Genomic DNA, 25,296 nt, shown 5'->3' on the forward strand with positions numbered 1-25,296 from the left:
GTCCATGGGGACTGTTGCCTCCGGGCCTCACAGCTGCATTGTCGGGGTTCGCAGGAGGGGCCCCCGTTGGTCCCGTTGTCATTCCTCAGCCCCAGACGGGTCGGGGGCCTGGGCCTTGGAAAGTGCTGGTGCCTCCAGCCCACCCTGCCGCCAGCTGGGAGCTCCCGTGGCCTCAATCCTCGGCCAGCTGGGCTGGGTCCTGCGGGATTAGTGCAGGGGATTGGGCCGCAGGGTGGGCGGGGTGGAGGCCCTGCCCTGCCCTCAGCCCCTGGGACTCGGCCTCTTCAGGGACTCCTTGGTGGCCCTGGAGGGTAGTGGGCTGGCCTGGGGGCCGTCTGGGACAGCAGGTGGCAGGTGGGCCAATGCCACTGGGGCCTGGGAACAGCCCTGTGGGGGCTTTGGAGAGCGCTGACGGGGAGGAGGCGGAGGTGGAGGAGAGAAGGGGAGCCCCGCGGAGCCTCCGCATCTAATACCGCCGCTGCCGGGCCTGCCGCTGAGCGCGGGGTGGCCCTCGCTGGCCTCCGTGAGCCAGCCCCCACCATCGTCTGGGCATGTCCGGCCCCTGGCCATCTACGGACAGCGGGGCCCAGAGCACGGTGGCCTGCCTGGCAGAGGTGTTCCTCTGGGTTGGAGGGAGCGTGGTGTTGTCTTCGAGGTGGCAGCTCGGCCCACTGGGTAAGCAGGGGCAGGGCCGCCCAGGTGCCCAGGGAGGGTGGGGCCACTCCTAGAGGTGCGAAAGGCTCAGGGCCTCCCACCCCCTGGTCTTGGGGTCAGTGGGTCCAGGGTGTCAGCTGGCCCCACCCCTCAGCTGCCCGGAGGCCCCAGCCCAGGTGGCAGGGGGTCGGGTTGGGACTCTGATCCAGGGTGCCGTATGGGGGATGCAGGTGGCTCGGGAGCTTTGCTGAGGGGGTTCCTGGCTCTCTGGGGGACAGCAGCACCTTCAGCCAAGGTGGGGGCTTCCGCTGCTGCTGGACACAGAGGCCCGAGGCTCCAGACGCTGGCAGGGGGCACGGGAGGCCTGTGGTGCTGGTGGGAGGGCGAAGTCTCTGCTCCAGCCGCCAGATGCCCTGGGGCCTGTCCCTGTCCTGCCTCGCTTTCCACTACATCCCACAGCCACATCTGCGTCCCCACCTCCCTGTGTCCTCTGGAGAGCCCAGCCTCCCCATGCCCCCGACCCTGTGGCACTTCCCTTCTGCTCATGGTCAGACGTTAGCTTCCTCCAAGAAGTCCTCCCGGGCTGGCGCCGTCCACGGTCCTCCTCAGTGCCCACTTGGCATCCCTCATCGGGTGCACCTCGTGGGGGCTAATTGCTGTCTGCCTCACCAGGCAGCACCTTCTGAGACCTGGGCTCTCAGTGACTCTGGCCTGGGCTCGGGGCCAGCTAGGACGGGGCGGGGGCAGGGGAGAGGCAGGTGGCCTGGGGCAGGCTGTGGCGCTCAGACCCATCCTGCAGGTCCCAGATCTGCACCCTGGTGGCACGGGGCCTCGCCACAGGCCTCGGGCGTGGACGTGTGCAGTGCTATCCTTCCAACATGGGGGGCAGGGGCTTCCAGGACGGGCCCCAGGAGGGTACAGGCCTTCAGGCGGGAGGCTCCTGCTCCGGGAGCCGCCGGTGGCTGGCCAGCAGCGGGGCTGGGTGTGGGTGGCCGGGGCCCGCCCTGCACCAGGCACAGGGGCCTCCCGAAAGCTGGCGCAGCCGCTGGCCTCTGCCCCGGGTGTCGTCCCCCTTCCTGCTGCTGAGTTTGATGCTGACCCTGAGTGACGACCCCTCAGGGCCCCAGGCCCACGCGGTTGCCTGGCCCAGGCGGTGGCGGGAGGGGCGGTGGCTGAGTGGGGAGGGCCAGGGGCCCGCTGGGCAGTCGGGTTAGGTGGCTGATCGAGGTGTGTCCCCTGCCAGCACCTGGTGGCAGGCAGCCCCGGGCCGGCCTGGCCCCGCGGTGGGCAGGTGGGTGGCCTGGCCAGGTGGCAGGGGACGGGCCGCAGTGAGGAGTAGGGGCGCCGCAGCGCTCACCTGCACCGTATCTGTCACCGTGTGTCTGTCTGCCCGTGACGTGCAGTGGAGCGATGCATGAGTGCCATGCAGGAGGGGACGCAGATGGTGAAGCTCCGCGGCAGCTCCAAGGGCCTGGCCCGCTTCTACTACCTGGACGAGCACCGCTCCTGCATCCGCTGGCGGCCCTCGCGCAAGAACGAGAAGGCCAAGAGTGAGTGGCCGGCCCGGCAGGTGGGGCGGGCCCAGAGCCCCCGGGGGGCACGCGGGGTGGGGGTCCCTCCCGGGCAGCTCCGGGATCAGGTGGCCTTGGAGTTCCGCAGTGACCCCTGGGCCACGGGGAGGGCCCATGCCTGCCTGGCAGAGCTCCCTGGGACTTAGTGGGCACAGGGTGTCACCAGTGCCCAGCCCTGTGCTGGACGCGGGGCTGGGCTGAGGGGCAAAGCAGGAGGGGACCCCTGTAAGCAGGAAGGGACCCCAGCAAGGCACGTTGCGGGGGGCTTGGCCGCAAGCATTGGCTCAGGCCCCCAGGGGCGAGGGCTCAGCTCAGGCTGTGGAGGCTGCAGGGGCCACCTGAGCTGGAGGCCTTGTGCAGGGGACGGGGTTGGGGTCCCGAGGGTCACAGACATTTCCAGAACCTCCTCTGGCTTTGCTGATGGGCAGGACCCAGGTGTGCCAGGAACGGGCTTCAGCCCAGCAGTTGCCAAGGGTGCAACCCCCACGGGGCCCAGGAGAGCCTCGCTGCAGAGCCCCCGGGGCCTGTGCACGGGCGAGCCCCAGGGCGAGGGTGCCTGGAGCAGGTGGCACTTCCTGGGCCCCAGAGGCCAGTGTGGGGGCAGGGCTGGGACCACCCTCTGAGCCAGGGGACGTGGCGCCGCCCCGGGGCTGCACAGGCAGGAGGAGCCCCAGCACCCGGCCGGGAGCGGCTGCTCTGAGCCAGGCCCTGTCCCAGCACTGGGCGTCCCGGGGAACTCGGCGGACTCGGAGCTCGCATTCTAGCGGTATGGGGGACAGGACCACCTAACACGCTGAGTGTCCCCCGGCTGGGCGGGGACCCTCCTGCCTGTGCAGCCTCCAGGCAGCTCCACCAACAGCAGACAGCAGGCTCGAGGGCGCCGGGTGGACACGGGGTTGGCAGGACCTGCAGGGGGACACGGGGCCGGGCCTTGTGCCGCCTCCCACCCAGCACTCGGGGAGACCAAGTTGGCTGCCTAGAGCCCACCCTGGCCTTGGAGGGGTCCCCTGGGGGTCCTGCCACAGGCTGAGAGCAGATTCCGAAGCGCCCCTGAGCTCGCCTATGCGTGGCAGGTCAGCCCTGTGGGGCTCTGGGCGCCGCAGCCAGTCAGGGAACCCTGAGTGACCTGAGCCAGGACCCCACGAGCCACCCCGGCCGGAGCTGGTGGAGGTGACGTGGGCTCTGCCACGCCGGCCCAGCAGTCGCCTGTCTCAGAACAGGGGCACATGCGGGATCGTGCCGGCTGCCCACTCCCGGGCTCTGTGGAGTGCAGAGTCCTGGGCCACCCAGACGCCTGGGGGAGCGGGGCCCCTCCCCTCACGGGGGTGCCTTTCCGCACCCAGAGAAAGGGGAAGAGACCGCAGGGTCAGAGCAGGGCAGGGGCCCTCGCACGAAGGGCACAGCGCTCCAGGCCACCAGGTCCGGGGGGCTCTGGGCTGGGGGGCTCTGGAGCTCTGGGAGGCCGTGACCCGGTGCCCCCCGTCCCCGCAGTCTCCATCGACTCCATCCAGGAGGTGAGCGAGGGGCGGCAGTCCGAGATCTTCCAGCGCTACCCCGGCGGCAGCTTCGACCCCAACTGCTGCTTCAGCATCTACCACGGCAGCCCCCGCGAGTCGCTCGACCTGGTCTCGCACAGCGGTGACGAGGCGCGGACCTGGGTCACCGGCCTGCGCTACCTCATGGCCGGCATCAGTGACGAGGACAGCCTGGCCCGCCGCCAGCGCACCAGGGACCAATATCCTTGGGCACGGGGCACGGGGCCGGGCCCGCGGCTGTCCCTGTGGGGTCACACATTCGGGGCCCCCCGGGGTCCCCCACTGCTTCCTCCCCAGGCTGAGGGCGGGGCGGGGGGGGCGCTGTCCTGTGGACCCACGGTGGCCCCTAACTCGGCCCAAAGTGGCTGAAGCAGACCTTCGACGAGGCGGACAAGAACGGGGACGGCAGCCTGAGCATCGGCGAGGTCCTGCAGCTGCTGCACAAGCTCAACGTGAACCTGCCCCGGCAGCGGGTGAAGCAGATGTTCAGGGTGAGGCCCGCGCCGCCCGCGCCGTGCCGGGGTCCCGCCGCGCCGCACCGGGTGGTCTGCGGCAGATTCGGGGCAGCTTGACTGCCAGCCCTGGGCCCGTGGGGTGGCCGGTGGGCCGTGTAGCCTGCCAGGCATTTGGGGCAGGCGCGAGTGAAGCCGCACCCCCTCCCCGGCCCCCCGCGGCCCCCCAGTCTTGGGGGGGACGCCCTGGCCCGGGTGGGGCCCTGTCTGTCAGCAGCAGCTCTCCTTGCTGCCCCCCACCCCTGCCGCCCACGGCCGCATTGGTGTTAGAAGTTACGCAAACGCATCGTTCCTCGTTCCGAGGCCTTTATTGTCTGTAATTAGTTTCTCTTTCCGGAAGCCCTGCGGGGTGGCGAGAGGAGCCCCGCCTGCTTGCAGGTCCTGGATGGCGGCGAGGGCTGAGCGGGCAGACCCAGCCCTCAGGCCTCCACCCTTGGCACAGGCTGCAAAGAGGGTCCCGCGAGCTCGGCCGGCCCCTGCATGTGCCGACCCACACGCGCACACACATGCTCTCACCTGACGGCTCCGGTGGCCGGCCCTGTGCCCGCGCGGTGGGTGGTCACGCCTGGCTGGAGCGAGGGCAGCAGTGGGCATGTGTGGAGTGAGGGGAGGGGCTCTCAGGGGCTCACTGAGCCCTGCGGGGGCTCCCAGGACCTCTTGAAGGCCCCGGTGGGGACAGGGTCTGCTGGGCAGTGGGGGCTCGCGGGTGGCTGGCACCAGCATCCCGGCCTGGCCGGGCTGAGCCGTCCCCCCTTCCGGACCCTGGGGGCAGCTCTGGGGGCAGCAGGCCTTCGCCCAGGCAACAGGCTGACTTGGGGTGCAGCGTGGGAAGCGGCCTTGGAGTGGGAGGAGCGACAAACGCCCATCATTGCCCTGGACGCAGGTGCGCGGGCTCCTGGGGCCTGAGGGTCCCGGCTCCAAGGCTCTGCTTAGAAACGCTCTGTGCCGGGAGCTCTGGGAAGGCCACACTCACCTGCGCCTTTTGCAGGACTGTGGGCCTCTGGGCACGCACTTCCACCCCCTGGCCCCACGCCTGTCCCAGGCCTGGCCCTGTCATCGTTCCAACCAGCTCTCCTTGTGGAAGCCCAGGGCAGGTGGGGCCGGGGCAGAGGGTGTCATCCTGGAGCCACGGGCCTCGGACCCCAGCCCCGGGCAGCCCAGACCCGGTGGCCCTTGTCCACCGTGGTCAGGCCAGCTGTGACACCCTGGTCTGGGAGCGCCGGGCCCCCACCTGTGCAGCCACCGTCTGCAGGTGCTCTGGGCCGAGGGAGGGGGGCGTGACCTGCAGCCGGGCTCGCAGGGCTCTAACCGTGTAGTGAGATCTCGCTGTCGCCCTGAATCGCCTAGTCGGAGGGGAGATCTGTGTGGTGGACAAATAGGCGGCTTGGACACAGTTTCACTGACTCTGACAGGACATTGCAAACGTGGGCTGGGCCCCACGTGGGCCTGGTTGTCCGAGAGGACACGTGGGCCGCCGAGGCCTGGCCCAGCAGCAGGGGCTCGCCCGCGGTGTTCCCGCAGCCGCGCGGTTTCCACTGGCGGGAGGAGCAGCCGAGGGATCATGTTGGGGGCATTTCTGGGGCGGGTTCAGGCTTCCCAAGAGCCTCAGCATCACAGCACCTGGTTCCTGCGCGGGGCCAGCAGGCAGATGCCCGCCCTGGACTGCAGGCATGGTGAGCTGACCCTGGCCCGGCCACGGCCCCTGGGAGGGCAACCCTCCCAGCTGCCTGTCCCAAAGGGGTCCTTGGAGCTGCAGCGTGTGCCCTGACCCAGCTGTCCTGGGTGCAGAGAGCGGCTGGCTCTCGGCCCAGATGCACCAGGTCCTCCGGCGTCTGCTGGGCCCCAGCACGTGTGGCTTGAGCCTTGGCGTGAGCACCTGGCGTGGGCACTTGGGTCCTGCTGGGCGTCCGCCAAGCCACGATGCCAGGGGAGCAGGTGGCCAGGAGCACCCGTCAGGGCCCGGCCTGCCCCAGGACCCACCCCACGGGGGACGGGGGTGCAGGGGGTTATGGCTACATTGCTCTAGAGAGTCTTCTGGCTCGGAGGGGACGTGGCACCACCACCCCGGCCACCCCAGACCGTGGCCACGTGGGGAGAGTCTCTCCCGGGGCTGGCAGGCCAGTGCACGCTGCTGTCCGTGGTGCTGGCCCAGCATCTGCCCTGCTCTGGGCCCCACCCTGTGGGCGTGGACAGTGAGCCGTCCTGAGAGGTGTCACTAGCTTGGGGGACAGGGACAGCCCCGTGGCCTGTTCCCAGCCTCCCTGGGAGACACTGGGTGGGCTGCTCAGGGCACCTCTCCCCTGCCCACAGGTGATGGGAACAGGCCCCTGGTGGGGTTTACCTGAGAGCCCCATTCATGGAGTGCCCAGCCGGCCCCCTGCTGTGGGTGTGGTGGGTGGGGGCCACCCCGACTTCTAGGGGTGCCTTCCACTTCTCAGGGGACCGAATCTGGAGAGTCCGTGGAGGCCCAAGGACTGGGCCAGTGTCTGGGGACACGTGCCTGCCATGCCTTTGTGTATCTGGGTCTGGGGTGGGCTGTGCATGGGACCAGAGGCCTCATGTTACAGGAAGCAGACACGGATGACCACCAGGGGACCCTGGGCTTCGAGGAGTTCTGTGCCTTCTACAAGATGATGTCCACGCGCCGGGACCTCTACCTGCTCATGCTGACCTACAGCGACCACAAGGACCACCTGAGCGCGGCCGACCTGCAGCGCTTCCTGGAGGTGGAGCAGAAGGTGAGGCCGCCGGGCTTCGGCGGAGACGTGGGGACGAGGCAGTCACAGCCGGCATCCAGGACCCCATTGGCTGCAGCCCCCGTGTTCCAGGGAGCAGCCCACGGGGCTGCCGTGTGGGTGGGAAAGGTTTGCGGCTTCTGCTCGGGGCTTCTGTCAGTCCTGGCCATTGACGCCCCAAGGCCCCGGGGGACAGCCACGGCTTGACGCGGCACCAGCTGCGGTGTCCAGCGTCCTGTGGACAGGGGTTCTGTGTTCCAGCCACACGGGCCTGGCTGGCCTCCCCCTGCTGCCCAGCAGCGCACGGGGCCCTTTCCCTTGGCCGGAGGGAGTCCTGTCCCTGCTCACAGGCCAGTGCCTGGGCCCTGCCCCACTGACCAGGGACCTGGAGTCCTGAGGTTCAGGGCCTGGGCCCCTCAGCCCAGGCCCAGGTGGGGATGGGGTGACCACCCTGGTGGCAGAAATTGAGGTCCAGCCATGCCGGGGAGGGGAAACCAGACCCGGCGGAACGAGTGCTCCCGTGGGAGGGGCTCGGGCTGCACGGGGCCCCCAGGGCTGGCGGGCGCCGCTGAGCTCCCTGGAGCCCTCACAGACGCTCCTGGTCCTGCTGGGGTGACACCCTGGGGCCTGGCCCAGGTGGGAGGGGCGGCACCGGCCCGGCTGCGTCCCCGGCCTGTCGCTGGGCAGCAGGGCTGTGGTGATCTGGCCCCGGACAGCAGGGCCTCCTCCTGGCCAAGGCAGCAGAGGGCGGGAATGTGGCCCGAGGGGGAAGGGCAGGACTGACCCTCCTTCTCTGACCTTTGGCCGGAGCTCCCAGCACCTCTCCCTAAAAACCCGTGTCCTCCGGGCAGGGATTTGAGCCCCTGGCCTGGCTCCCGGGCTCTGAGCGTCCCCCACGACCCCACCACGGTCCTGGGGACCTCGGGGGGCCCTGCCGGTGGGCCTGCCCTGGGGGCCTGGGCACTGCTGGCCCTGACGGCACCTCGGGGCCCTGGAGGTCCTCGGCCTTCAACGCGGGGCTGCGCTGAGCTGGGTTGCGCTGAGCTAGGCTGCTGGGCTGCCCCACGAGGGCTATGGCGCAGGGACTCGGGCGGACGGCAGGGGTGGGGGACAGGGGCTCCCAGGCGGGATCTGGGTCCTCGCCCTCCTGTGCCTCCCCACTCTCGGCCTCCACTCCACGCTGCGCCCACCTGTGACCTCGGCCCTCAAGCACCACCCGAGGTGGCCGTCCCCATTGGGGCTGGCAGGGACGGGGCCAGGAAGGGGTGGAGGGAGGGCTGGGGAGCTGCCCAAGCCCAGCCCAGGCCAGTGAGGCGCCAGCTGGGTTCCCGCCCCTGCTGTGGCCTAGATGACAGGCGTGACCCTCGAGAGCTGCCGGGACATCATCGCGCAGTTCGAGCCGTGCCCGGAGAACAAGAGCAAGGGGGTGCTGGGCATCGACGGTGAGTGGTGCCGCCCTCGCCCAGGTGTCCTGGGAGGCCGGGTGGGGGGCACCGGGGCCTGGACAGGCGGCCCCTCGACCCGCGTGACAGGGGCGAGTGGCCGTGAGCAGAGGCGGGGTGGCCTGACCCGCCCCCACCCGCCACCCCGCAGGCTTCACCAACTACACCAGGAGCCCTGCCGGCGACATCTTCAACCCCGAGCACCACCGCGTGCACCAGGACATGACGCAGCCGCTGAGCCACTACTTCATCACCTCCTCCCACAACACCTACCTCGTGGGAGACCAGCTCATGTCGCAGTCGCGGGTGGACATGTACGCCTGGGTGCTGCAGGCCGGCTGCCGCTGCGTGGAGGGTGAGCGCCCGGCTGGCCTCGCCGCGCCCGGCGTCTCCTGGGGTGAGGGGCTGGGCCACGTCCGTGTGCGTCCGTGTGCGTCCGTGTGCGTGGCCGAGCGAGAGGGTGGCCCCTCCGTGGGCGTGCGCGGCCACCGCGGCCGGCCCCGGGTACTGAGCCCTGCCTGCCCACAGTGGACTGCTGGGACGGGCCCGACGGGGAGCCCATCGTGCACCACGGCTACACCCTGACCTCCAAGATCCTCTTCAAAGACGTCATCGAAACCATCAACAAATACGCCTTTGTCAAGAACGAGTGAGTGGCTGGGGCCAGGGAGCGACCCCAGGGGAGGGGCTCCAGGCTGTGGCTTCTCCTGCCCCTCCCGCACGTCCTTTCTTGGGGGGCAGCGGCAGGGGCTGGGCTTGTTTCTGGGTGTCTCATGGAGGACAGAGGGGCTGGGGAGGGGATGGGCCTCAGGTCAGGCAGAGCGGACAGCAGGGCGGGCGCCGGTCCTCATGCCAGCTGGCACCCCGGGTCATCGCCCACGGCGGCTGTGGCTCCTGCGTAAACACCCCCGAGGAGCCGCTCCGTGTCCGGACACAGTTTGTTGCTGCTCAGCTGTGGCCACAGACTCTGCTGAGGAGAATCCAGCTCAGTGTCCGGAAATAGAGGCCTCCCCCCTCCGCCAGTTACCTTCCCGGAGGCTCGCGGGCGAGGAAGGAGCTAATTGCACGGGGTGGGGGGAGCAGGAAGAGCAGGACTGACTTAGGAAATGGGAACCCAGGGCCCCTCCCGGAAGTGCGGCCCACGCTCGTCTCCTGCAGGACACGCAGCCCTGGGATGGCTGGTGGGGCAGTCGCAGGGCCCGGGCAGGAAGAGCTGCCTGCTGGGGTCCCGGCGGGGCTCCCCCTGCTCCGGTGGGGTCCCGGCGGGGCTCCCCCTGCTCCAGTGCTCTCCTGCGCCGGCTGTCCTCCCCGAGCCCGGCCCTTTCCACACACGGGATGCTCCCCTCCCGCCCTCTCGTCCCGGGTCACCTACATTTTCTAACAGAGTCACGGCTGCCTTTTAGTAAAAATCTAAGTAAAACGTGCCCGTGTTTAAGAATGAAGCTGAGACGCTCACAGCGTGGAGCCCCGTGCACGCCGCACCCCTGCATGGCGCAGTCACGGCTGCGTCCTGCCAGACCTGTCCCCTCTTTGGGGGCGTGTCGGGACCCTGGGGCCGCTCCCAGGACGGTGCGTGCAGCACCCGGGCCCCGGGGTGGCATCTCCCAGTCTGTCTGCTGCCCCGCGTTGCCCCTCAGTTTAGTCCACGTCATCTGAAACCGTGACTTTTCCAGACGTTTCCTTTTGCTTTCCTGGAGTTTCCAATTGCCTTGTTTTTAAATCAGGGAAAGAAGCTCACGGCCTCCCCTGTCCCTAAGGTTCCGTCCTTTCCTGCCACTTGGTTGCTTCTCAAAGCCGTCGCGGGCACCGCCCAGTGCTGCCGGCAGCCCCGTCTCCCCGTGTCCCCAGCCCCGGCCTCACCCGCCCCCTGCCTGGGGACCGCAGGTACCCAGTGATCCTGTCCATCGAGAACCACTGCAGCGTCAGCCAGCAGAAGAAAATGGCCCAGTATCTGACGGACATCCTCGGGGACAAGCTGGACCTGTCCTCCGTGAGCAGTGAGGACGCCGCCTCGCTGCCCTCCCCACAGACGCTCCGGGGCAAGATCCTGGTGAAGGTGGGCCCTGCCCCGACAGGCGGGCACCGCGTCTGCCCGGGGTGGCCTCGGGGGCCGGGCGCCTCTGCCTGCACGTGCCGGCTTGTCCCTCCTACGCCGCAGCCGCCGCGGGGAGCGGAGCGGTCTGGCCCTCCGTGGCCCGAGGGTGCAGCGCCCGCCTGAGCAAAGGCCTGCGTGGCGCTGGCTTCCAGCAGGTCTTCAGCCCCCGTCGTCCCCCTGTCCCCAGGGGAAGAAGCTCCCGGCCACCATCAGCGAGGACGCGGAGGAGGGAGAGGTGTCCGACGAGGACAGCGCCGACGAGATCGACGAGGACTGCAAGCTCCTCGGCGGGGACGTGAGTGGCCAGGGCTGGGGCCCTGCAGCCCGAATGGCCCCTGTCCCTGCTGTTGGGGACCACGTGTGGATGCTCGGGATGTGGTGGGCCTGGGGGTCCCTGCGCGCGGGGGTGCCACCCTTGTGCTCCCAGCCCGCAGGCCGACCGCACACCTGCCGCTGGCCAGTTTCGGTTCCCATTTCTGGGCCGACTCTTGCGGAGCTGTCCGCGCTGCCCGGTCCTCTTGGCCCCTCAGCAGGGGCAGCCCCGGCGGACAGCGGCCCCGGGCTCCACACCATTCCCACCCACGCCCACACCTCCGGGCTCTTTCCCGCCACCCCGTCCCCCAGCACCCACCCTCCTCCAAGGCCAGCCCTGATGAGAGTCCCCTCTATGGTCACCTGCACAGAACGCTGTCACCACGTCCTTGGGGCTGCTGGCTTGGGCTGGGGGCTGGGAAGCCAGGGAGGGCTTCAGGGGACTCGGGGACTCCGCAGTCAGCGTCTTCCTGCCTCTGGGCGCTGCTCCGAGCCTCCGCCGCTACAAGGCGGAGGACTTCATTTCTCCCTGGGGGGCCGTGCGGTGGGAGCATGACTGGGCAGGAGCTTCCCAGCCGCAGCTGGGTGATCACTTTCGAAAGCCCCGAGGCAGCAGCGTTCTCTGCGCTGTGGGTGTGGCCGCGTCTCTGGCAGGCCCAGGGCGATGGTCAACCGTGTTCTGTGACGTCCACCTTGTGCCCACTCCGCCCTGGCACCGGGGTTGTCTGGATGCCAGAGGCCCAGGCCCAGCACCCTCTGGCTCCAGGTTCATCTGGCCACGCACGGAAGGGCGGCTGCCCGGAAGTCTGCCCCTTGCCCCTGCCATCTCCTTGAGCCACGTGTGGCCAGTGGTGGGATCCAGCGTCCTGTGCTGCCCACTGGGGCAGGCGCCACGTGGGCTGCCCTCTGGGTCCCCGTGGGCTGGGGCTCAAGGCTGCCTGTGGCCCTGAGCGAGTCGCAGGCCCCTGCGAGCCTGGGCAAGCGAGCACAGGGGGCACGAGTGCCCTTTGGGTCGTCACCGTTGCTGCTTGCGTGGCTGGGACAGATGCCATCGGCCGGCCTCTGCTCTTGCAGGCCTCCACCAACCGGAAGCGCGTGGAAAACATTGCAAAGAGGAAACTGGATTCCCTAATCAAGGAGTCAAAGATTCGGGACTGTGAAGACCCAAACGACTTCTCTGTCTCCACGCTGCCCTCGTCTGGAAAGCTGGGGCGCAGGGCAGAGGCCAAAAAGGTGGGACTCCTGTCGCCAACAAGTTCTCCTCCCGACAGCCAGCCTGTGGGCTGGGCACACACCTCCACGTGTGCACACACCCCTGCCCATGCACCTGTGCACATACCTGCACAGATGCACACCTGTGGGCACTCCACATGTGCATACACCTGTGCACATAGCTGTACACATGCACACCTGTGGATACTCCTCCACGTGTGCATACACTTGTGCACACACCTGTGCACACTCTTCACACATGCACACCTGTGGGCACTCCTCCACGTGTGCACATACCTGTACACACACCTATGCACATACCTGCACACCTGTGGACACTCCTTCACGTGTGCATATATCTGTACACACACCTATGCACATACCTGCACAGATGCACACCTGTGGACACTCCTCCACATGTGCATATATCTGTACACACACCTATGCACATACCTGCACACCTGTGGACACTCCTTCACGTGTGCATATATCTGTACACACACCTATGCACATACCTGCACAGATGCACACCTGTGGACACTCCTGCACATGTGCATATATCTGTACACACACCTATGCACATACCTGCACACCTGTGGACACTCCTTCACGTGTGCATATATCTGTACACACACCTATGCACATACCTGCACAGATGCACACCTGTGGACACTCCTGCACATGTGCATATATCTGTACACACACCTATGCACATACCTGCACACCTGTGGGCACTCCTTCTGTGTGCATATACCTGTACACACACCTGTGCACATACCTGCACACCTGTGGACACTCCTCCACGTGTGCATATACCTGTACACACACCTGTGCACATACCTGCACACACGCACACCTGTGGGCACTTCTGCACATGTGCACACACCTGCACACGTGAATCTGCATACAAGCACACCTCTACACAACACTGATATGTGCACACACGCACCTGCACACATGTACACCTCTGCACACACCTGCCCACGGTCCAGAGGCCCCCACCCAGGGGTGCAGCCCTCCATCCCCAGGGCGCCCCAGAGACCAGCGTGTCTGTTTTGATTTTCCATCGTGAAGAATCCATGGTGTTCACCTCGCCGGGGGACAGGCAGCCAGGGAGCACCCCTCGTGAGTCTGGGGTGCTGCCCTTTCCCTGCTCGGGCTTGGCTCTGACAGCCGGGCGTGGCCCCTCAGAGGCCTAAGGGCAGGCAGTCCCTGGGGACCTGCAGCTCCTTGTGGAAAGGGACTTGGGTGCTGCCCACCTGGGTGAGCCGAGCCAGTCTTTGGGGGCTGAGTGGGGCGTGTGGCCACCCTCCCGGCCCACAAGTGCTCACGGCCGCATGGAGAGGTCTCCACGCAGAGAGGCCAGCCAGCAGGGCTGCAACGCACACGCGAGGACGTGCGTGTGGGTGAGGGGTGCCGGGCAGGGCCGGCGGGGCCAGCGCTCGGTGCCTCCCTGGAGGACGGGCACTTCTGCCGAGCAGCCTGAGCTGTGCTGTGGTGGGCAGGGAACTGGCCTGGGGCCAGTGGGCTTGTGGGTGGGCCCTGCAGACCCTGGCCTCAGGTGAGCCGCCAGCAGGGCTCTGTCCCCTAGCGCCGGGGAGCCCTGCAGTGCCCCGCGGCACCGCTCACCCCACGCCCTTCCCCACAGACCTCGCTGTTTCCCGCACGTTTGAGGGTGGGTGGGAAGGTGTCTTCTCCCTGGCAGCGGGGAGGGGGGAGCCGTGTCCCCCTCTGGGACCAGTATTTTTAGATGCCAATGTTTGTGTCTCCGCCCACGGGCCACGGAGCGCTCGGCACAGCTGATGCCGCCCGAGAGCTTGAGGAACGTGCGCTGCAGGCGGCTCTCGCGGGTCCCGTGCCGACAGGCATTCCTTTATTTTTAGTCCTGAGATGTCTGGGCGAGGAGAATGTGGCCCACCTGAGGCTCTGGTGGGCTCGTGCTCAGCGTGGAGCTACCCCGACGGGCGGGAGATCATGTTAAGTCTCTGCTCTCCTCGGCCACGCAAAACCAGGTGCACCTGGGCACGGGAGCGTGGCCTGGTCCCTGGGCCTCACGTCTGAGCTGCTGCTCGGCCCTGCTCAGGGAAGGCTTCCTGGAGGGGGAGGAGGGGCTCAGGCCAAACCCCACCCTGACCAAAGCACCAGGCACTCCCAGGCTGAGGGGTGACAGCCCTGGCTGGTCCAGGAGCCTTTTGGGACAGGCAGGAGGGCTGAGCGGATCCCCAGGCTGGGGTGGGGGACTCAGCTGGCCTCAGGGCTCACTGCGCGGAGTGATCCAGGCAAAGGGGGCTGTCTGTGGGGGCCGGGGAAAGGGCCCCCTGAGTGTCACTTACACCCCTGCCCTCTGCATGTGAGCCTTGAGGACACGAGGCCCCGCTCTGGGGTCCCTGAGGCCTGGGGCAGCGGGAATGGGTATCTGGGGGAAGCAGCCAGATATGCAAAGAAGGCCCCTCCCCCACAGTGCCCACGAAAGGCCTCGCCCCTGCTGGGGACCCTGCCCCACCCCGCTGGGGGCCGTGCACCGCGACCTTGCCTGTGAGCGGGGGTGGCTGGGATCTGCTGGTGGCTCTGACCCCGGGGTGGACACGGCACTGTTGTCCGGGCGTGTCTTGGGGGCGGGGCCTGGCCAGGGCCCTCTGGGTCTAGCCGGCTCTTCTGCATGGACGCCCAGGGTGACGGCGGGTTCTCACCACGCGGGGTGGGCTGCGGTCGGCCGCCACGTCTCCTGGGCCAGCACGCACCGCTCCTCAGTCCTGCCTGGATTTGTAGTTGCTTGTGGCTCTCGGAGACTGCGGCGTTTTGGGGACATTTAAAGAACCGCGGGGTGTGTCGGCCTCAACGGGCTCCAAGCACACCGTGAACATCCTCCCGGCGCCCCTGCCGGCCCTGTCGGGTCAGCAGGGAGAAGGATCCTGGGCTGCAGCCACGGTGGCTGGGAAAGTGCTTGGGGCACAGACGGCCTGGCCACGCCCCTGCCGTGGCTCTGCCTCGTGCCGTGGCCTGCGCGTCCTGGTGACTAGAGGGCGTCGTGGCCACGCCGGGCAGGATGGACCGTCCAGCCTGCGCCTGGCTCCCCATGAGGGAGGAGGAGCCAGGGCTGCTGGGAAGGCCCCGGAACGGGCGGAGCACAGGGTGCGGCAGGAGCGTCCAGGCCGTGCGTGGCACCGAGCCGGTGACGGCGACATGCTCGTTTCCGGTGTGTCCGACCAGGTGGTGTCCGGGTGGGAGGTGGTCCAGGCGGAAGAGGTCAAAGGGGCAGGCTCTGCAGTTCATGGTGGGGTTGGCTGGGCGCTGAGGTCCGGGGAGGTCAGACGCCCACGCCATGCGCTTTGCAGCATCCACGGGCGTGTGCAGGGCGTGTCCACGGGCGTGGGCCACGTGTCCGCCTCTGGCTGAAGCCGTCTCTAACACGGACCTGCTCCTCTCCCCGGTGTTTGACAGACACCAGCCCTCACCTGGGTCGGGGGCGAGGTGGGGTGGGGGCACCTCCGGAGCACGGCAGGGCCGGGTGTGGGGGCATCTGTGGAAGGGGCTGGGAGGGCGCCCCCTGCACCCCTTCTGTACCCGGGAAGTGGGGCTCTTCCGGCAGCTCCCCGGAGTCACCGGCTCCGAGGCCGCCTTTGAGGAGTGCGGACCTGGAGTTATTTGTCTGATTAGGTAACATCTTGGCGCTGCCAAAAGCAGGTCAGCACAGCCGAGCTTCAGGGGTGCTTGTGAAAGGGCCGCAGAAGTAGGCTGAGGAATGTTCCAGACACACATAATGCATTTATTACGCAGTCACCATCTGTGGGAAAACTCAGAACTGGGGACTTAATGAGTGTAGAACAACACGTGGTGAGAGGCCAGCGTGGGTGTGAGTGGCTGTTCCCACCGGGCTTGGCCTGTCCCCCCTCGGGCCCACTGGTCTCCCGCCTCCCCGCCCTCCTCCCGGGCCTGGCTCCAGCCCACCTCTTCCAGGAAGGCCACCGGGCGGCTGGGGGAGCGTCTGCCCTCCCTGCGCTCACGCTGGCCTCACCCTCGCCCTGTCTCTCCCGCGCGTCAGAGCAAGGCGGAGGAGGACGCGGAGCCCGGGGAGGACGCCGGTGCTGGCAGGCGCAACAGCAGCCTCCTCGCGAGCAGCTTCTCCAGGCGCAAGGTGCAGCGGGGCTCCTGGCCCCACCCCCACCGGCCAGACAGCAGGGGCCTCCCGCCCCCAGGCCCTGGCCGGCCCCTAGTTGGGAGTGGGGTCACCTCCCCTCTGGCCCACACTGGCCAGGTCCCCACAGCTGCCCAGAGGACACGGGTGCAGCCGCGGTGCACCCAGCAGGGGGACGAGAAGGCCGTACGGCTGCTCGGGAGCCCTCCCCGCCTCTGCCCTGGCCTGGCCCAGGTGGGCCCACGGCTCACGGCTCTGCCCTCTGCAGAAAAAGGGCGGCAAGCTGAAGAAGGCGGCCAGCGTGGAGGAGGGGGACGAGGACTTGGACTCCCCGGAACGCCAGAGCCGAGGGTCAGTGCCCTGCCCCGGGGACAGAGTGGTCCCACCGGTGCCGACCCCTCTCCCAGCCCCTCCTCCCACTGGCCAGCGGACCACTCTGCTCTCCGTGCTCCCCCGATGGCCCTGCGGCCCCCTCTGGGCCCCTGCCTCTTCTCCACTCACCTAGACTTCACCCTGAGTCCCCCCCTGCTCAGAGCCTTCCAGAAGCCCCCACAGCTCTCAGCACAGCACTGGCCCCACGTCTGAGTGGCAGTCGTCCTCCCGCACACCCGCGCCAGGGCCCCGGGCCTTTGTGGCCACTGCCAGCCCAGCCCGCAGCCCGCCTGGCGCTCGCGTGTCCTCGGCCCCCAGGACGGTCTGGGGGCGTCTCTGGGGCTCGGCACCTGCCCCCGGCACCACACGGGGGTCCATGCCACGCCGGGCACCGGCAGTGTGTGGCACGGTGGACACAGGCTGGATGCTGCTGCCTGTGCCCTGGAGCCCGTCTCCGGGGCTGGCGCCGGGCTGGCCCCCCAGGCCCCTGACCCCGTGGCCCCCACAGGACGACCAGGCAGAAGAAGACCATGAAGCTGTCCCGGGCTCTCTCGGACCTGGTCAAGTACACCAAGTCCGTGGGCTCCCACGACGTGGACTCGGAGGGTGAGGGGCGTGCGGGTGGGGCTGGGCGGGGCCCGGAGGACCGGAGGACGCGGAGTCTGACGCTGGCGGCCGGCGCCACAGTGGCGTCCAGCTGGCAGGTGTCCTCCTTCAGCGAGACCAAGGCCCACCAGATCCTGCAGCAGAAGCCGGCCCAGTACCTGAGCTTCAACCAGCACCAGCTGTCCCGGGTCTACCCCTCCTCCTACCGCGTGGACTCCAGCAACTACAACCCACAGCCCTTCTGGAACGCCGGCTGCCAGATGGGTGGGCGCCCAGAGCCGCGGGCGGCTGGGGACCGGGGGCCTTGGCCATCCCTGGCTCTCACCAGGCTGGCACCGGGGCGGGGCCGTAAGACCCCCAGGGCCCCGTGGAACGGCAGCTGCAGGGCTGCTACGCACTCCTGGGGGGCACGTGGCTGGGGGGGGGGGACTGCCTGCCTCACGCGGGGCCCTGCGCCTGCACGGCTGCGCGTACCCGAGCCCGGCTTGCAGTGGGTGAGCGGGGGGCAGACGGCGGGTGTGGGGGCCGGTGGGCAGGCAGGGCACACGCTTGGAAGGCCAGACGCTGAGTGGCGGCCGCCTGCCCTCCCCCAGTCGCCCTGAACTACCAGTCGGAGGGGCGGATGCTGCAGCTGAACAGGGCCAAGTTCAGCGCCAACGGCAACTGCGGCTACGTGCTGAAGCCCCCGTGCATGTGCCAGGGTGAGGCGCTCGACGCTCGGGGCTCGCAGGGGCCGCCTGGGGGTGCCCAGAACCCGGCGTGGGGGCTGCACAAGACGGCAAGGGGCTGGGCGGCCTCGGCAGCTGCCTGCAGGGTCAGGCCGGGACGTGGCGCCCTCCCTGCAGGGGGTGCAGAGAGGGACCCACCTCTGCCGGGAACCTGGGGTGGGGGGCGGGGAGCCCTCCCCCCGCCCGGCCCAGCCCCCCTGAGATCCACGGGCAGGACTTGTCTGAGGGGTCCCAGCCCAGCGACCCAGCACCCCGTGCCCGGCCCCTCTCTGGGGCGCGGGGCAGTGCGGCACTCGAGGCTCCTTCCGGCCTCTGCACTGCCGGGGCCTGGGCGGGGCGCCTGCTGCCTCAGTCGCTGTTTCCTCCCCGCGGTGCTGCGCGACCCGGGCTCCTCCTCCTGCCCCCTCCTGCTCCTGCTCCCGCCTCACCTGCACTGGCCCCAGGGTGCTCAGCCCACCGCGTCTGGGACGCGCCCCACCCAGAGGCAGGGCTGCCCCTTGCGCCCGCGGAGCCCTGCGGGTGCCCACAGGAGTGACCAGGCACGCGGGGGAGCACCCCTCCTGTTGAGACCCCTGAGATGCTGCCTTCCCCTCCCCGACCCTTGCCGCTGGTGCCCGCAGCGGGTCACGCTGGCCAAAGGCTGGGCCCGACCTCACGCCCGGCGTCCACGCAGGCGTCTTCAACCCCAACTCCGAGGACCCCCTGCCCGGGCAGCTCAAGAAGCAGCTGGCGCTTCGCATCATCAGCGGGCAGCAGCTCCCCAAGCCGCGGGACTCGATGCTGGGGGACCGCGGGGAGGTAGGGCCCAGCCCGGTGGGGACGGGGGTGCCAGACCCCAAGCCTGGGCCCGAGACCACCCTCACCCCGCCGTCCCCAGATCATCGACCCCTTCGTGGAGGTGGAGGTCATCGGGCTCCCGGTGGACTGCAACAAGGAGCAGACCCGCGTGGTGGACGACAACGGTGAGGGCTGGTGCCGGCCCCGGCGCCCAGACGCCCGCGGCCCCTGCTGCACCCGGGAGGTCCCTCCAGCCCAGGGGGACAGGCGTGGGCGGGGCGGCCCCATGGGTGGGCCCTGCCCAGGTGACGCCCCTCCCGTGCCACACCTCCAGGATTCAACCCCATGTGGGAGGAGACCCTGGTGTTCACGGTGCACATGCCTGAGATTGCGCTCGTCCGCTTCCTCGTCTGGGACCACGACCCCATCGGGCGCGACTTCATCGGGCAGAGGACACTGGCCTTCAGCAGCATGATGCCAGGTGAGTGGGGCCAGGCGCCAGCGTCCCCCAGGCCGAGGGCTCCAGGGCCCGGTGTGCACCTGCCGTGGGCCCCGTGGGCCTGGTCCTGGTGCCAAAGGGACAGAGGGAGCTGACCGGAGGGAGGCAAGGCTGTGGGGCCTTGTGGACCAGGGTGGGATGGGGCGCAGCCTGTGTGGGGTCTCACCCCCAGGAGGACGTCCTCCTGGCCAGAGCAATGCTGGCAGGCTGCCTGGAGGAGGTGGAGGCTGCGCTGGGTCCACAGGGGACAAAGTCCCAGGCTTGGGCTTGTCGTTGGTGGCATTTAGGGCCTTGGGATCTTTAAGTAGAGAGTGGCCTGGTGGAGGCGGGGCAGGAGGAGCCCTGGGACCCTGACGTCACCCTCAATGCTCCAGGCTATCGGCACGTGTACCTGGAGGGGATGGAAGAGGCCTCCATCTTCGTGCATGTGACTGTCAGTGACATCAGCGGTAAGGTGAGCGTCACCCAAGGGCCACCTGCGGTCCTGGGAGGAGCAGTACCAGCCCTGCCCCCTCCAGCAGTGTCCCCAGGGCGGTTCCTGAGTCTGGGCCGAGAGCCCACGTTCCCCCCACCATCGGGGATGCAGGGGACACCTGACCCCAGGCCTGTGAGCTCCGTGTCCCAGCGCTCGTGTGGGCAGCACAGGGCAGGGCGGGGCCATGTGCCCTGCTGTCCCTGACCCTGCTCTAGGTGGGCACCAGCGCCCGTCTCAGCCTGGCTCCGGCCTCACCCAGGCCCTGTCACTGCTGGCGCCTGGGCTGCTGGGTGGGGACTGAACACTCAGCCCTTCCTGGCACCCGCAGCCCCCACTTCCTCTCCTGGCCTCCCCGCCCCCCCACGGCCTGGAGTCACCCGGACAGTGGCCGCCAGCCTTTGCCCTTGCCCCAGGCTGGGGCAGGACAGGGTGGTCCAGAATGGGTCTTGGCCCGGCCCTCCCCATCTGCAGAGCTGACGCCCCAGGTCCAAGCTCGGGCCCAGAGCCCTCGGGGACTGTAGACGCAGCTCGGGGTCAGCCCGGGGCCCAGCAGTGACCGTGTCTCTCCTGCCGCACTCGTGGGCCCAGAGGCACAAGCTGGACCGGGCTCTGCAGGCGTGTGTCTGTCTCCGCGGCCGTGGGCCCTCCCGCTGTCTTGCCGCCTCACCTCCTTCCTGTCTCTTTGGTCTTGCAGTGGCTCCCCATGTCCAAAGTCTACTTTTACAAGCACGGCCTTGTTAGGGCCTCCAAGGTACCCCGGCGCCACGGGGCAGTGTGGCCGGCGCCCCACCTGCATGCCCAGGCCGTGCCCCATTAGCACCATGATTCCTGGTAGCATTTTGGGGACTGTCAGCTCTTGTGCCGTGGATCATGACATGGTTCCGGGGTCCCCTGGGCCATCCTCAGCCGACAGCGGCATTTACGAGGCAGATCCAGGATTCGACAGGCTGCGGCCTCCGCCCTCAGTCCCCCGACTCGCCCGCACCCCAGCTGAGCCCCTCTGCGCCCCCACCCTGGGCCCCGCGTGCCATTTCTTAGCCCCCCTCCTGTGTCCCTGCTGGGCCACCGTGCCCAGGGCCAGAGCGCCGGGCCTGAATCCTGGATCTCCCTCCACATGGCTTTCCAGCCCACTCCGACCAAATTGCGCTGGATTTGGGGTCTTGAATCAGGAAGCTGATTCAAGTGCTGGTCATTTTAACGCCTCTGCCCAGAAGTGCCCCTGCGGGGTGACCACTCTGTGCACGAGCACGGGCGTCGTGGGGGAGCGGAGGGGGTCGGTCTCTGGGGTGCGGGGCCGTCTGGCATGTGCGGCTCCTTCCGGCTCCTTCCGGCCTCTGCACACGAGTGATGCAGCCGCCGGTCTCCCCGGCGCTGACCCTGCACTCCCAGCTGGTCCTGGGGACCCCGGCTGCTCTCAGGCCTGTGCAGGGACCATCCAGGACGGTGGGCCGTGGCCTGGCGCTGGCGGCCGGGAGCCCAAGCCCACCTGGGAGCACTTGGGCTCAGGGAAGCGCCAGGCCAGCCCAAGCCTCAGGCCTCGCGTGAGCAGAGAGCAGGGCCGGGCTGGGCAGCTGCTGGGGATTCAGGAGGATCCTGGTCGAGATGGCACCTCTGGGGGCGGGGCCGTGGCAGAGCAGACTCAGGCTGCGCCAGGCCGTGCCTGCTTCCGTGGCCTGAGCAGGGCAGAGGCAACCCCGGCTGGCACCAGGCCCTGCCTCCTGTGGCTTCTGCACCCGCAGCCCTGCCAGAGCAGGGGCCCCTGAGCAGGCGCAGGGTGTGGTGGGCCGGCGCCGGGAGAAGCCTGGGGAAGGATGACCCCCGCACCGCCCCTCGCCGGCCCCGCCTGCCCTGTGGCCCCCGCCTCCGCCCAGAGCTCAGGAAAGGCGAGATTCCTCCTCGGGAAGGCGTGGGCCGGCCTTGCTTATTTGGTAGCGGCCTGTGGTCCTGGCAGAACTGCCGTGGAGACGCGGGTTCTGCTGGCCGATGTCCCTACACGCAGCCCTGGCCAGCCAGCCCCAGCCCTGGCCAGCCAGCCCCAGAGGCGGCCCCAGCCCACCGCACCTGCATGCTCACCGGCGCCCTCCGGAGCGCGGCCTGTGGGCAGCAGCTGTGGCGGGGCTGGTGGTTCCTGGCGCCAGCTATGTGGGCTCCTTCTCTTGCAGGTCAAGCAGGCTCTGGGCCTAAAAGGCCTCTTCCTCCGTGGCCCAAAGCCCGGCTCCCTGGACAGTCATGCTGCTGGGCAGCCCCCGCCCCGGCCCTCCGTTAGCCAGCGGCTGCTGCGGCGCACGGCCAGCGCCCCGACCAAGAGCCAGAAGCCAGGCCGCCGAGGCTTCCCAGAGCTGGTCCTGGGCACGCGGGACACGGGCGCCCAGAGGACAGCTGACGACCTGGCGCCCCCCAGCCCCGGCCCCGCGCTGGAGGCCCCGGCCTGGGAGGGGCCCGGCAGCAGCAGCCCGCGAGGTAAGGCGCCCGCCGCGGTGGCGGAGAGGAGCCTGGAGCAGGCACAGCCTCCACGGGTGCCTGAGGGCCCGGGGCCCGCGGGGATGGCCGCCACGTGCATGAAGTGTGTGGTGGGCTCCTGTGCCGGCGTGGATGCCGAGGGCTTGTGGCGGGAGCAGCCGGCCAGCCCGGGGCCTGCAGGTGGGCACGCCGCCGTCAGCCAGCAGCCCCGGGCCCGGGCGGACTCGCTGGGGACCCCCTGCTGCGGCCTGGACCCCAGAGCCGCCCCGGGGAGAAGCAGAGAGGCCCCCGAGGGCCCTGGGGCCCAGCAGCTGGGTCCAGGCGGTGGCGGCTCCGTGTCCTCGGACTGCAGCCCGGAGAGCCCGGGCAGCCCCCAGGGGGTCGGCAGGCAGCCAGGGGCCCTGCAGGGAGAGATGAGCGCCTTGTTCGTTGCAAAGCTGGAGGAGATCAGGAGTAAATCCCCCATGTTCTCCACTGGTAAGCCCAGCCGCCCGCCCGCCCGTGCTGTCCTCCCGCACGTCCCGGCATGGCCTGGGCCTCGCGCCTCCGCTGCTTCCGCGTCGCAGACGCCGCCGTGTGTGCTCGTGGCGCCTCCACGCTGCTCCGCTCCGCTGTCTTGTCCCGCGGCTGCCGGCCCCAGCCTTCCTGCCTGACCGCGGGCCCCGGTCTCCGGGCGGGTGGGGACGAGTCTGGGTGGCAGTGTGCCACCCCGAGGGCCGCCACACTTGCCGAGGGCCCCAAGTGCGACCTCGAGAACCAGCCCCGCCAGGCTTCAGCGGGGAGCCCCGAGAAAGGGCTGAGCCCAAACCCGCCTCCCTGGTCTACCGGCTGCCTGGGGGCCCTCGTGCCCTTCCGGGGACTGGGGGCCGCTTCCTGCCCCCACCCGCCTCCCTCCAGGGCCAGGCTGCAGGGGTGTCCCTCCCGGGGAGTCTGACATGGGTGGGTGGGGCCGCCGCGGGGCTCCTTCATCCCCCGAGACCCCCGGGTGGTGCTCAGGGCCTCGGTCGGGTCCTCAGAGTTCACAAGGTGCTGCGGGGAGCAGACGCCCCTGGGCCGCTGAGGCCGCGTCTGGCCACACCCCACTGAGCAGCTCTGCTCGGCCCGGCCGGCACCTCGCTGGCACGGGGGGAAGGGCGTGCGCCGAGCTGCGCGGTGTGCCGGCCCGACCCCGCCCCGGTGCTGACCCAGTTCTCCTTTCTGTCCCTGCCCTCACGCTGCCTCCATAGTTAGGAACTGAGCGCGCAAGTGACAGGTAACGGGGCAGCCCCAGCCCCGGGAGGACCCCGGCCCATCCACTGCCCAGGCCCCTGCAGCAGCAGGGCGGGCGCCAAGTGCGCCCCGCGGGACGTGTGCGACGGGGGTGCCTGGGGTGGGGGCTGGCCCTGTCGCCCGGCGGTGCAGGGGCCGCAGGACACCAGCCCTGAGACGTGTCTCCCTCCCTCTCTGCCTCTCTCTCCCCCGTCCCTCTTCCCCCAGGTGGCCGCCCCTTCTCCCTGCAGCGGTCCATGTCCCCCCTGTGCAGCCTGGAAACCATCGCCGAGGAGCCAGCTCTGGGCCCCGGCTCCCTGCCACCGGCTGGCAGCCCCACCGGCCCTGCCCGGGAAGGGCCCCAGGGCCCCACGGGACCCAGAGCCAACATGGCCAGCCCCACAGGGTTGGCTCTGGGGGCTTCTGTGCCCCTCCAGCTCACGACTGGGAGCCCCGGGGATGCTGAGGAGCCCCCAGAGGGCCAGCAGCAGCTGCGTGACAGTGGGGGCCCTGGCGGGGTGCGCGAGGGGGCTCCCGGCAGCCAGACGGACAGCAGGAGCCAGCTCCAGGCTGCGGGCCGTCTGCCCATGATCAGAAGGGCCAAGAGCGAGGGGCAGGTGCCCGCAGAGCCCCTGGGCGGATGGCGGCCCCTGGCTGGGGCCTCTCCCACCCCCGCCGTGTACACGGATGTCACGGGCAGTGACCCGCTATGGCAGCGGCTGGAGCCAGGCAGCCACCGCGACAGCGTGTCCTCGTCCTCCAGCGTGTCGTCCAGCGACACCGTCATCAGCCTCTCCCTGCCGAGCCTGGGACTGGGCTGCAGCCGCGAGAGCCTCATCGGGGGCCCGGCGGGACGCCTGCCCCTGCGGCCCCGCTCAGCCTCCGCCGCCCGCCTGGACCTGCTGCCGGTGCCCAAGAGCAAATCCAACCCCAACCTGCGGGCTGCAGCCCCGCTGCCGCCTGTGCCCGACGAGCTGCGGCCCCGACCTCTGGTCCCGAGGCCGCCCTGGGGCCACCTCTCCCTGGTGGGGCTGCAGGACTGCCCCGTGGCCGCCAAGTCCAAGAGCCTGGGGGACCTGACCGCCGATGACTTTGTCCCCAGTTTCCAGGGCAGCGGCCACAGCCTGAGCCGTTGTCTGGGGCCCCCGGGTGGGACGCAGCGGGCGGCGGGGCCGGGGGCACCACCGGACGCCCTGACGGAGCAGCTGCGCCGGCTCACGGGCTTCCAGCGGGCAGGGGACATCACGTCACCCACCAGCCTGGGCCCGGCCGGGGAGGGGGCAGGGGGCGGCCCTGGCTTCCTGCGGCGCTCGTCCTCCCGCAGCCAGAGCCGTGTGCGCGCCATCGCCAGCCGGGCCCGCCAGGCCCAGGAGCGGCAGCGGCAGCAGGGCCTGGGCTGGCAGGGCCCCCCTGAGGAGGAGCGGGGCACCCCTGAGGGCGCCTGCTCCGTGGGCCACGAGGGCTGTGCAGACGCGCCGGCCCCCACCAAGGGAGCCCCCCCGCTGGGGTCCGGGGGCGCCGACGGCCTGCTCCTCCTGAGACTCTGACCCGCTGGCAGGGCCAGGCCGAGGGCAGGGGGCTGTCGTGTGCCAGGACACGGGGGCCAGCGCCGTGGCCGTCCTCCCGCCCTGCTCGCGGGGAGGAAGGAGCAGATGCTGCCGCCTGCCTGGGCCCAGGACGTGGCCTCCAGGCCGGGCCCGCCAGGCGGTTTCCACAGTGTTTCAAGATACGTTTAGAGAGAGATATTTAAATTTTTAGAGGCAAAACTTATACAACATTAAAATGATAACAAGTCCTTTTCCACTTTTTCACCTGGTTCTGGGCCCTGGGCGTGTGTACTTGTGTCTGTGTCCTGTCCCCACCCTGGCTGCCTCGTCCTGAACAACGGTCCCCTCCTGGACACCCCAGACTGTGGCCTCCTGCACACA

The 25,296-nt window shown here is 69.5% G+C and overlaps 1 protein-coding gene across 1 annotated transcript; it reads left to right on the forward strand.

The window, feature by feature from the left end:
* Window positions 1-551: 551 nt before the first annotated feature.
* Window positions 552-24,915, forward strand: PLCH2 (phospholipase C eta 2). Its single transcript, XM_069477257.1, has 22 exons — window positions 552-675; window positions 2,058-2,204; window positions 3,717-3,970; window positions 4,123-4,251; window positions 6,840-7,010; window positions 8,356-8,449; window positions 8,601-8,804; window positions 8,978-9,098; window positions 10,334-10,505; window positions 10,732-10,839; window positions 11,931-12,074; window positions 16,111-16,203; window positions 16,472-16,554; window positions 17,084-17,181; window positions 17,263-17,445; window positions 17,775-17,882; window positions 18,583-18,707; window positions 18,787-18,871; window positions 19,021-19,167; window positions 19,560-19,639; window positions 21,823-22,120; window positions 23,597-24,915. The coding sequence occupies exons 1-22, from the start codon at window positions 552-554 to the stop codon at window positions 24,913-24,915; spliced, it is 4,287 nt and encodes a 1,428-aa protein (XP_069333358.1).
* The last annotated feature ends 381 nt before the right edge of the window (window positions 24,916-25,296 follow it).

Source organism: Eulemur rufifrons, chromosome 8, assembly GCF_041146395.1.
Source record: "Eulemur rufifrons isolate Redbay chromosome 8, OSU_ERuf_1, whole genome shotgun sequence".
In the NCBI taxonomy this organism is placed as follows: domain Eukaryota; kingdom Metazoa; phylum Chordata; class Mammalia; order Primates; family Lemuridae; genus Eulemur; species Eulemur rufifrons.

Coding starts and splice junctions, on each gene's coding strand:
- PLCH2 (XM_069477257.1), top strand. CDS start 552: ATGTCCGGCCCCTGGCCATCTACGGACAGCGGGGCCCAGAGCACGGTG. Junction 8,450..8,600: donor GGGGGTGCTGGGCATCGACG/GTGAGTGGTGCC, acceptor GCCACCCCGCAG/GCTTCACCAACTACACCAGG. Junction 12,075..16,110: donor CTGGAAAGCTGGGGCGCAGG/GCAGAGGCCAAA, acceptor CCCGCGCGTCAG/AGCAAGGCGGAGGAGGACGC.